The sequence below is a fragment of the Pristiophorus japonicus genome, chromosome 1, assembly GCF_044704955.1.
Source record: "Pristiophorus japonicus isolate sPriJap1 chromosome 1, sPriJap1.hap1, whole genome shotgun sequence".
Taxonomy (NCBI): domain Eukaryota; kingdom Metazoa; phylum Chordata; class Chondrichthyes; family Pristiophoridae; genus Pristiophorus; species Pristiophorus japonicus.
The window spans coordinates 325,599,455-325,611,599 of NC_091977.1; the positions used below are offsets into that span (position 1 = coordinate 325,599,455).

The following is a 12,145-nucleotide window of genomic DNA, read 5'->3' on the forward strand; positions in this document are numbered from 1 at the left end:
TATCATGTTTACATACATAACATCACTCCCCCTGCCAAGGTCTTTGATACAAGTTATTTACAAGTTGAGGCGGTCCGGGGCCCTCCGATCCCTGGTTGAACGCCTGAGTTCGAACCCTGACATGGGTGAGTTGGTCGGGCCATTGCTGCACTGCGGGGCGGCTGGTCTGACCAGACTGTTGGGCATGGTGGGTTCATCCTCTTGATTGACAGCGAGGTCGATTGCTGGTTGGGTGTGTGTTGGTGGATCGATGATGGTGATGTCCTCTTAGGTTGTGCCTGGTTGTCAGTGAATCGCAGTTTGGTCTGATCCAAATGTTTCCTGCACGTTTGCCCATTACATAGTTTGACAATAAACACTCTATTCCCTTCCTTAGCCAATACAGTGCCAGCAACCCATTTGGGACCATGACCGTAATTAAGGACAAACACAGAGTCGTTTACATCAATGTCACACGGTACAGCCGCGCGATCATGGTACATGTTTTGCCGGTGACGCCGGGTTTCCACATGATCATTAAGATCCGGGTGGACTAAGGAGAGCCTGGTTTTGAGTGCTCTCTTACATAGAAAGTAGGTGCAGGAGTAGGTCATTCGGCTCTTCGAGCCTGCACTACCATTCAATATGATCATGGCTGATCTTGCAACTTCAGTACCCCATTCCTGCTTTCTCGCCATATCCCTTGATCCCTTTAGCCGTAAGGGCCACATCTAACTCCCTTTTGAATATATCTAACAAACTGGCCTCAACAACTTTCTGTGGTAGAGAATTCCACAGCTTCACAATTCTCTGAGTGAAGAAGTTTATCCTCATCTCCGTCTTAAATGGCCTACTCTTAACTTTAGACTGTGACCCCTGGTTCTGGACTTCCCAACAACGGGAACATTCTTCCTACATCTAACCTGTCCAATCCCGTCAGAATTTTATATGTTTCTATGAGATCTCCACTCATTCTTCTAAATTCCAGTGAATATAAGCCTAGTCGATCCAGTCTTTCTTCATATGTCAGTCCTGTCATCCCGAGAATCAGTCTGGTGAACCTTTGCTGCACTCCCTCAATAGCAAGAATGTCCTTCCTCAGTTTAGGAGACAAAACTGCACACAATACTCAAGGTATGGTCTCACCAAGGCCCTGTACAACTGCAGTAAGACCTCGCTGCTCCTATACTCAAATCCCCTCGCTATGAAGTCCAGCATGCCATTTGCTTTCTTTACTGCCTGCTGTACCTGCATGCCTACCTTCAATGACTGATGTACCATGACACCTAGGTCTCGTTGCACCTCCCCTTTTCCTAATCTGTCACCATTCAGATAATAATCTGCCTTCCTGTTTTTGCCACCAAAGTGAATAACCTCACACTTATCCACATTATTCTGCATCTGCCATGCATTTACCCATTCACCTAGCCTGTCCAAGTCCTCCTGCAGGCTCCAAGCATCTTCCTCGCAGCTCGCACTGCCACCCAGTTTAGTGTCATCTGCAAACCTGGAGATATTACATTCAATTCCTTCATCCAAATCATTAATGTATATTGTAAATAGCTGGGGTCCCAACACTGAACTCTGCGGCACCCCACTAGTCACTGCCTGCCATTCTGAAAAGGACCCATTTATTCCCATTCTTTGCTTCCTGTCTGCCAACCAGTTCTCTATCCACGTCAATACATTACCCCCAATATCATGTGCCTTAATTTTGCAAACTAATCTCTTGTGTGGGACCTTGTCAAAAGCCTTTTGAAAGTCCAAATACATCACATCCACTGGTTCTCCCTTATCCACTCTACTAGTTACATCCTCAAAAAACTCTAGGAGATTTGTCAAGCATGATTTCCCTTTCATAAATCCATGCTGACTTGGACCGATCCTGTCACTGCTTTCCAAATGCGCTGCTACTACATCTTTTATAATTGATTCCAGCAATTTCCCCACCACCGATGTCAGGCTAACCGATCTATAATTCCTTGTTTTCTCTCTCCCTCCTTTTTTAAAAAGTGGGGTTACATTAGCTACCGTCCAATCCATAGGAATTGGAGGGTAGCTAATGTAATTGTTTCTTGGGCCACTTCCTTAAGTACTCTGAGATGCAGACTATCAGGCCCTGGGGATTTATCGGCCTTCAGTCCCTTCAATTTCCCTAACACCATTTCCTGACTAATAAGGATTTCCCTCAGTTCCCCCTTCTCGCTAGACCCTCGGTCCCCTAGTATTTTTGAGAGGTTATTCGTGCCTTCCTTAGTGAAGACAGAACCAAAGTATTTGTTCAATTGGTCTGTCATTTTGTTGATCCCCATTATGAATTCCCCTGATTCTAACTGAAAGGGACCTACATTAGCCTTCACTAATCTGTTTCTCTTCACATATCTATAGAAGCCTTTGCAGTCAGTTTTTATGTTCCCGGCAAGCTTCCTCTCATACTCTATTTTCCCCCTCCTAATTAAACCCTTTGTCCTCCTCTGCTGAATTCTAAATTTCTCCCAGTCCTCATGTTTGCTGCTTTTTCTGGCCAATTTATATGCCTCTTCCTTGGATTTAACACTATCCCTAATTTCCCTTGTTAGCCACGGTTGAGCCACCTTCCCTTTTTTATTCTTACGCCACACAGGGATGTACAATTGTTGTAGTTCATCCATGTTATATTTAAATATCTGTCATTGCCTATCCACTGTCAACCCTTTAAGTATCATTCTCCAGTCTATCCTATTCAGCCAATTCACATCTCATACCATCAAAGTTTCCTTTCTTTAAATTCAGGACCCTAGTCTCTGAATTAACTGTGTCACTCTCCATCTTAATGAAGAATTCTACCATATTATGGTCACTCTTCCCCAAGGGGCCCCGCACGACCAGATTGCTAATTAATCCTCTCTCGTTACACAACATCCAGTCTAGGATGGCCTGCTCTCTTGTTGGTTCCTCGACATATTGGTCTAGAAAACCATCCCTTATACACTCCAGGAAATCCTCCTCCACAGTATTGCTACCAGTTTGGTTAGCCCAATCAATATGCAGATTAAAGTCACCCATGATAACTGCTGTACCCTAATTTTCTGTTTGATGCCATCCCCAACCTCCCTACTACTATTTGGTGGTCTGTACACAACTCTCACTAACATTTTCTGCCCTTTGGTGTTCCACAGCTCCACCCATACCGATTCCACATCATCCACACTAATGTCCTTCCTTATTATTGCATTAATTTCCTCTTTGACCAGCAACTCCACCCCACCTCCTTTTCCTTTCTGTCTATCCTTCATGAATATTGAATACCCCTGGATGTTGAGTTCCCAATCTTGGTTACCTTGGATCCCAATTACATCATATCCGTTATCAGCTATATGCGCAGTCAATTCATCCACCTTATTATGAATGCTCCTCGCATTGAGACACAGAGCCTTCAGGCTTGTTTTTCTAACACTCTTTGTCCTTTTAGAATTATGTTGTAATGTGGCCCTTTTTGATTTTTTCCCTTGATTTCTCTGCCCTCCACTCTTGTTTTTCTCCTTCCTACCTTTTGCTTCTGCCCCCTTTTTACTTCCCTCTTCCTCCCTGCATAGATTCCCATCCCCCTACCTTTTTTAGTTTAAACCCTCCCCAACAGCACTTGCAAACACTCCGCCTAAGACATCGGTTCCGGTCCTGCACAGGTGCAGACCGTCCAGTTTGTACTGGTCCCACCTCCTCCAGAACCGGTTCCAATGTCCCAGGATTTGAATCCCTTTCCCTTGCACCATTCCTCAAGCCACGTATTCATCTGAGCTATCCTGCTATTCCTGCTCTGACTAGCACGTGACACTGGTAACAATCCTGAGATTACTACCTTTGAGGTCCTACTTTTTAATTTAACTCCTAGCTCCCTAAATTCAGCTTGTAGGATATCATCCCGTTTTTCACCTATATCGTTGGTACCTATATGTACCACGACAACTGGTTGTTCACCCTCCTCCTCCAGAATGCCCTGCAGCCGCTCCGAGACATCCTTGACCCTTGCACCAGGGAGGCAACATACCAGTCTCATTTGCGGCCACAGAAATGCATGACACGGGTCTGGGCTCTCCTGCCATGACTTAACCCTTAAATTAACCTAATTGATAATAATGCCAAAGGTTTCTTACTGATCAGAAAATAAAAATAAAAAGATTAAATATTCACCAATCCACCAGCCAATCATTTACCCTCCTCATTAACAATTCCACCGGCTGGGGGAACCCCGGTAAGCGAGTGGGGTCGCGTCCGGTAGCTGAGCAGAACCCGAGATAAACGGGTCTGCAAGGAACCGTCCATCACACATTTCAAGCTCTGCTTGATAGTTTGGACTGTCCGTTCTGCTTGACCATTGGATGCGGGCTTAAACAGAGCAGACCTGACATGCTTAATGCCATTGCGGGTCATAAACTCGTTGAATTCTGAGTTGGTGAAACACGGTCCATTGTCACTGACAAGGACGTCGGGCAAGCCATGGATTGCAATCATGGCCCGGAGGCTTTCAATGGTGGCAGTGGATGTGCAGGATGATATGATTACACGTTCAATCCATTTAGAGTAAGCGTCCACTACTACTAAGAACATCTTTCCTAGAAAGGGGCCAGCGAAAGCTACGTGGACCCTGGACCACGGTTTGGAGGGCCATGACCACAGACTCAGTGGAGCCTCCCTTGGTACATTGCTCAACTGTGAGCAAGTGTTACATTGGTGTACACATGACTCCAATTCCGGGTCAATGCCGGGCCACCAAACTTGCGATCTGGCGATAGTCTTCACCATGACTATGTAGGTCGCGTATAAATGTTTCCCTGCCTTTTTTTGGCCAAACCACGCGATTACCCCATAAGAGACAATCCAACTGGATGGACATTTCATCGTTACGTCGGTTTAACGGCTTAATTTCATCTTGCATTTCCCCAGGAACAGCCGACCAGCTTCCATTGAGGACGCAACTTTTTACTAGTGATAGCACAAGGTCCAGGCTGGTCCAGGTCCTGATCTGGCAAGCCGTGACAGGTGAACCCTCACTCTCAAAAATATCCATGATCAGAAACAAGTCTGCAGGTTGCGCCATTTCCACCCCGGTGGTGGGCAATGGCAGCCGACTGAGGGCATCAGCACAGTTCTCCGTGCCTGGTCTGTGGCAGATAACATAGTCATAAGCGGACAATGTTAGTGCCCATCTTTGGACGCGGGACGAAGCATTGATGTTTATACCTTTCCTTTCTGAAAACAGCGAAATGAGCGGTTTGTGGTCAGTTTGAAGCTCAAACCGGAGTCCAAATAGGTATTGGTGCATTTTCTTAACTCCCATATACGCATACTAATGCCTCTTTCGCGGCCATACTGTAGGTTCTTTCAGCCTTAGCTAGACCTCTAGATGCATATGCAACCGATTGCTGTTTGCCTGATACATTGCTGTAACACACACCCGACCCCGTACGAAGATGCATCACAAGCTAGCACTAAACGTTTACATGGGTCATACAGTACAAGTAACTTGTTAGAACATAGCAGGTTTCTGGCCTTCTCAAAGGCTGTCTCGTGAGATTTACCCCAAACCCAGTCGCCACCCTTACATAGCAACATGTGCAACGATTCCAGCAAAGTGCTCAACCCGGGTAGAAAGTTAGCAAATAGTGGAGGAGTCCCAGGAATAAATGCAGCTCCGTCACATTCTGTGGTCTGGGTGCATTCTTGATGGCCTCCGTCTGTGGGTCTGATGCCGTCTGCCACAATCTTTCTCCCCAAAAATTCGACCTCTGGCGGCAGGAAAACACACTTAGAGCGTTTCAGCCTGAGTCCCACTCTGTCCAGTCACTTTAGAACCTCTTCCAGGTTGTGCAGGTGTTCGGTGATGTCATGACCGATGATCAGGATGTCTTCTTGAAACACAACGGTGCGCGGAACCGATTTCAGCAGATTCTCCAAGTTCCTCTGGAAAATGGCAGCAGCCGAGTGAATCCCAAAGGGCATCTGTGGTATATCAACAGTCCTCTGTGCGTGTTGATGCACGTCAATCTTTTCGAAGATTCAGCCAGTTCCTGTGCCATGTAAGCAGAGGTTAGATCCAATTTAGTGAACAACTTCCCCTCTGCTAGCATTGGGCAGTGGGTACTGGTCTTGTAACGAAACACAGTTGATCGTTACGTTGTAGTCACCACAGATTCTGACCGTGCCATCGCTTTTCAAAACCGGGACAATTGGGCTGGCCCACTTGTTGAACTCAACTGGCGATATGATTCCCTCTCGTTGAAGTCTGTTCAGTTCGATCTTGACTTTCTCCCTCATCATATATGGAATCGCTCGAGCCTTATGATGAACAGGCCGTGGATCAGGGACTAGATGGATCTGCACCTTGGCACCTGTGAAGTTGCCGATGCCTGGTTCAAATAGCAACACAAATTTGCTCAGCACCTGAGCACACGAGGCGTCATCCACTGAAGATAGTGCTTTGATGTCCTCCCAGTTCTATCGAATCTTTCCTAGCCAGCTTCTGCCGAACAGCGTTGGGCCATCGCCAGGTACAATCCACAGTGGTAAATCATGCACAGCTCCATTGTACGATACCTTCACTGCTGCACTGCCAATGACTGGTATGAGCTCTTTGGTGTAGGTCCGCAGCTTTGTATAAGTCGGGCTCAGTTTGGGCCTTTGTGCCTTGTTGCCCCACAGTTTCTCAAAAGCCTTCTGGCTCATAATTGACTGACTCGCCCCTGTGTCCAACTCCATGGAAACTGGAATGCCATTTAATTTGACTTTCAGCATTATAGGAGGGCTTTTGGTGGTGAAGGTGTGTACCCCATACACTTCTTCCTCGGCCTCGGGTTGAGTTGCCTCTCCTACTCGTTCTGCGTGATCCGCTTTGGATCGACCATCTTCTGCCGACTCTGCCACGTGGTGAGTCGCAGCATGTTTGCACATTCGCTGGAGGTGCCCCATTGTTTCACAGCCTTTGCACACGTAGTGCTTGAATCAACATTGATGGGCTCGATGATTACCCCCGAAGCGCCAACATGCTGTTAATGGATCGCATTCACGCCCCACGGCGGACTCTGAGTCATCCTAGGTCTTGCAGCTGCAGACATGTAGGCCCTGCCATGTACAGTTCTGCCTGCTAACGGCATTATTTTATGCACAGTATTTGCCGGTGAGCTTCGATGCTGAGAAGATATCTGTCTATTATTATCGCTCGTGGATATGAATACCTGGGCTATCGTGATTGCCTTGTTCAGGTCTGGGAATTCGGCAGACAGCAGCTTGCGAAGAATGACCTCGTGGCCGATTCCAAGCACGAAAACGTCCCGCAGCATTTCCCCCAAATAACCAGCAAAATTGCAAGGTCCTGCAAGGCGTCTTAGGTCGGTGACATAACTCGCCATGTCCTGGCCCTCGGAGCAATGATGCGTATAGAATCGATACCTGGCCATTAAGATGCTCTCCTTCAGCTTGAGGTGTTCCCGAACCAGCGTACACAACTCTGCATATGTCTTTTCCGTTGGTTTCGTTGTTGCTAGCAGATGCTTGATGAGGCCATATGTTGTCGACCCACAAATGGTGAGGAGAATCGCCCTACGCTTGATCGCTTTATCGTCCGCATCCAGCTCGTTGGCCATGAAGTACTGGTCAAGATGTTCAACAAAGGTTTCCCAATCATCACCCTCGACGAATCGCTCAAGAATACCAGCAGCAGCTATAACCGCGTGAAAGTTCGTGATCTGTTACTCGTCGCCAATTGTTATGTTTAGAATAACTCTACAAGACTGAGTACTGTGAGCTTAAACTGATGTGACCTTAATCTCTTTAATAAAACTCCAGAATGTCAAAGCAGCAGGGCAGACAACCTTTTATGCTCACTTGCATGAAGTGTGCAGGTGACCCTTGGATCTCCAACAGGTGCGCCCCCTGGTGGCAAGTCTTACACAGTTATCATGTTTACATACATAACACTGGACTTCATTTGATACATAGTGTAAGGCTTCTCATACCTTCCGTTCGCCTTCCTCAGACCCCTCCCCTCCCCCCGCCAGGCTTCTTTTCAAGCTAAGCCCTGAGCCCCTGTGTCCGGGCGAGGGACCGATTCTGCCGGCCGATGCTCCGACCCCCGAGCCCAGTTTAGAGACGTTCGGTGGTGGCGTGTCAGTCTTTTAAAAATCAAAACTTAAAGCATTCCACTAAACTTCCATTTCCTGCGTTTTATATTTTAAAAATTTAAGCTTGATTATGCATATTTATGTATTCTTGACTCCCTCCAAAACTTCGCCTTAAAACAATGTCGTTTTTCTGTGCCGATTTTTTATGTGTGCAGGTTTTCCTTAAGTGCCCACAAGGTTTTTCGGAAGTGGCCACATACGCCATCCTAGGAGAAATGTAAATTGGCCAAACTTGCATAATTGTGAAAAACTAGTTACGCAAAAAAAAACCCTAAAAAAATCATAACTAACTGAGTTATGCTAGCGCACGAAGATTGGGGAAACTTGGATTTTTTAATTTAGGCCAAAAAAAGCGGCACGTACCAAAAAAACGGCGCAAATAACTGGGGAAAGTTGAGACCTTTAACAGTAAACAGGTAGTAAGAGGAGGGGTGGAGCCGATTAGGGACCAAAATGGAGACCTACGCATGGAGGCAGAGGGCATGGCTGAGGTACTAAATGAGTGAAGCAGGCCGAGGCCATTGGAGGGAGCAGCGTGCGGTGGCCCAGCCCAGAAATCGGCGCGATCCCAGCCTGCAAGACCATCAGCAGGCCGGTGCCATTGGAGGGAGCAGCGTGCGGCAGCATACCACTACAGGGAGCAGCGCGTGCTGCTGCAGGAGGGCGACGGCTACGAAGCCAGGTTGCTGATTGCAGTGCGGGCAGGCACAGCAGGAGGAGCGAAGGAGTGGCAAGAGTCCGCAGAGGGAAGTGACCGGGGCCCAGGAGAGGCATGAATCTGGAGCCCAAGAGAGGCGAGGGCCCAGTGGCAGCATAGGCCAGCCCACACTGCGATATGTGTGCACACTAGGTCCGTGCAGCAGAGCAGGTCTCCAGTCGTCTTGGTAATCCTTGCCACTGGACCAAGACCTAGCTCTGTCAAACCCGTGTGGTGGCTGGTGTGCAACGGCCACCACACATTAAAAAAAAATCCAAGCACAGGCATCTTCTACCCTTCACGATGTAGTTCAGGATCTGGAATATTAGGTCCTTCATTGAAACACCTATGAACTCATCCCTTTTTCACATGGAAGCAAGTCATCCTCACTTCAAGGGACTGCCTACGATGATGAAATGAGTACTTTGCATCTGTCTTTGCCACGGAAGAAAATGCTGCCAAAGTCATAGTGAAAGAGGAAGTAGTTAAGATACTGGATGGGATAAAAATTGATAGAGGAGTTACTAGAAAGGCTGGCTGTACTTAAAGTAAATAAGTCACCAGGACCGAATGGGATATATCCTAAGATGCTGAGAGAAGTAAAGGTGTAAATTGCAGAAGTACTGACCATAATCTTCTAATCCTCCTTAGATATGGGGGTAGTGCCAGAGGACTAGAGAATTGGAAATGTTACACCCTTGTTTAAAAAAGGGTGTAAGAATAAACCCAGCAACTACAGACCAGTCAATTTAACCTCGCTAGTGGGGAAGCTTTTAGAAATGATAATCCAGGACAAAATTAACAGTCACTTGGACAAGTGTGGATTAATTGAGGAATGCCAGCACAGATTTGTTAAAGGCAAATCGTGTTTAACTAACTTGATTGAGGTTTTTGATGAGGTAACAGAGAGGATTGATGAGGGCAATGTGGCTGATGTGGTCTACATGGACTTCCAAAAGGCCACATAATAGGCTTGCCAGCAAAGCTGAAGCCCCTGGAATAAAAGGGACAGTGGCAGCATGGATACTAAATTGGCTAAGTGATAGGAAACAGAGAGTAGTGGTGAACGGTTGTTTTATGGTCTGGAGGAAGGTATACAGTGGTGTTCCCCAAGGGTCGGTACGAGGGCCACTACTTTTCTTGATATATATTAATGACTTAGACTTGGGTGTACAGGGCACAAATTCAACATTTGCAGATGACACAAGACTTGGAAGTATAGTGAACAGTGAGGAGGGTAGTGATAGACTTCAACAGGCTGGTGGAATGGGCAGACACATGCCAGATGAAATTTAATGCAGAGAAGTACGAAGTGTTACATTTTGGTAGGAAGAACGAGGAGAGGCAATATATACTAAAGGGTACAATTCTAAAGGGGGTGCATGAACAGAGAGACCTGGGGGTATAGGTGCACAAATCATTGAAGGTGGCAGGGCAGGTTAAGAAAGCTGTTAAAAAAGCATTTTTGATCCTGGGCTTCATAAATAGAGGCATAAAGTACAAAAGCGTGGAAGTTATGATGAACCTTTATAAAACACTGATCCGACCCCAACTGGAGTATTGTGTCCAATTCTGGGCACCGCACTTTAGAAAGGATGTGAAGGCCTTAGAAAAGATTTACAAGAATGTTTTCAGGGGTGTGAGACTTCAGTTACATGGATAGACTGGAGAAGTTGGGGTTGTTTGCCTTAGTGCAGAGTAGGTTGAGAGGAGATTTGATTGAAGTGTTCAAAATCATGAGGGGTCGAGACAGAGTAAATAGCGATAAACTGTTCCCATTGATGGAAGGGTAGAGAACCAGAGGACACAGATTTAAGGTGATTGACAGAAGAACCAAAGGTGACATGCGGAAAATCTTTTTTACGCAGAAAGTGATTAGGATTTGGAATGAACTGCCTGAAAGGGTGATGGAGGCAGATTAAATCGTGGCTTTCAAAAGGGAATTGGATAAGTACCCGAAGGAAAAAAATCTGCAGGGCTACGGGAAAAGGGCGGGGGAGTGGGATTAGCTGAAGTGCTCTTGCAGAGCACAGGCTCGACGGGCCAAATGGTCTCCTTCCGTGCTGTAACCATTCAATGATTCTATGATTTTATGTATCATTCTATGATTCTATGAAATGGGGTAAAGGAGCAAAGGGATCTAGGCGTACAGATACAGAAATCACTAATGTAGCAACACAGCTTAATAGGGCCATTTTTAGAGTGGTGGAAGCAGATTCGATAACTAATTTCAAAAGGGAATTGGATAAATACTTGAAATGGAGAAATTTGCAGGGCTATGGGGAAAAAGGGTGTGGGACTAATTTGGGATAATGGGCTCTTTCAAAGAGTCAGCACGGGCACGATGGGCCGAAATGCCTTATCTGTGCTGTATCAGTCTCTGGCACCAATATTTACTGAGGCAGGATTCCCAAGGGGTGGGGAGGAGTTCTGGTTGGAAAACCAATATTCACTTCTAAGCACCGGTGAGGGCGATGGTGTCTCTGGGGAGTGCAGCCAGAGCCAATTCCAAGGCACCACGGGTGGCTCAGCTGCAAAGGGGGCAGGGATGAAGCATAAAAGAGCTCTAGTGATAGGGGATTCTATAGTTAGGGGAACAGAGAGGTGTTTATGCGGCTGTAGACATGACTCCAGAATGGTATGGTGCCTCCCTGGTGCCAGGGTCAGGGATGTCACAGAGAGGACGCAGGGCATTCTGGGGAGAGAGAGTAAACAGTTAGAGGTCGTGGTCCATATCAGGACCAACAACATAGGTAGAAAGAGGGATGAGGTCCTACAGGCAGAATTTGGGGAGCTAGGAAGAAAATTAAAGGGTAGGATCTCAAAGGTAGTAATCTCCGGGTTACTACCGGTGCCTACTGCAATAACTACTTGGGAATCTCCCTGCTATTAGCCACTGGGATAGTCGTCGCTAGAGTCCTCCTCAACTGACTTCTTCCCGTGGCCGAGGAGCTCCACCTGGAGTCACAGTGCGGATTTCGTCCCCTACAGGGCACAACGGACATGATTTCTGCAGTGCGACAGCTACAGGAAAAATGCAGGGAATAGCGCCAGCCCTTATACATGACCTTCCTCGACCTTACAAAGGCGAGGGTCTATGGAGCGTCCTCCTCCGTTTCGGATGCCCCCAAAAGTTCGTCACCATCCTCCACCTGCTCCACGACAACATGCAGGCCATGATCCTTACCAACCGATCCATTACAGACCCAATCCACGTCCGGACTGGGGTCAAACAGGGCTGTGTCATCGCCCCAACCCTCTTCTCAATCTTTCTCGCCGCCATGCTCCACCTCACAGTCAACAAGCTCCCCGC

General features: G+C 47.0%; 1 protein-coding gene across 1 annotated transcript in view; it reads left to right on the forward strand.

Annotated features, from left to right (window-relative positions):
• Positions 1 to 7,613: 7,613 nt before the first annotated feature.
• entpd3 (ectonucleoside triphosphate diphosphohydrolase 3) overlaps positions 7,614 to 12,145 on the forward strand; it is a 79,114-nt gene continuing 74,582 nt past the window's right edge. Inside the window, exons 1-2 of the mRNA XM_070880825.1 lie at positions 7,614 to 7,691; positions 8,291 to 8,352. Coding sequence (XP_070736926.1) covers positions 7,614 to 7,691; positions 8,291 to 8,352 — 140 coding nt within the window. The remainder of the gene's footprint in view (positions 7,692 to 8,290; positions 8,353 to 12,145) is intronic.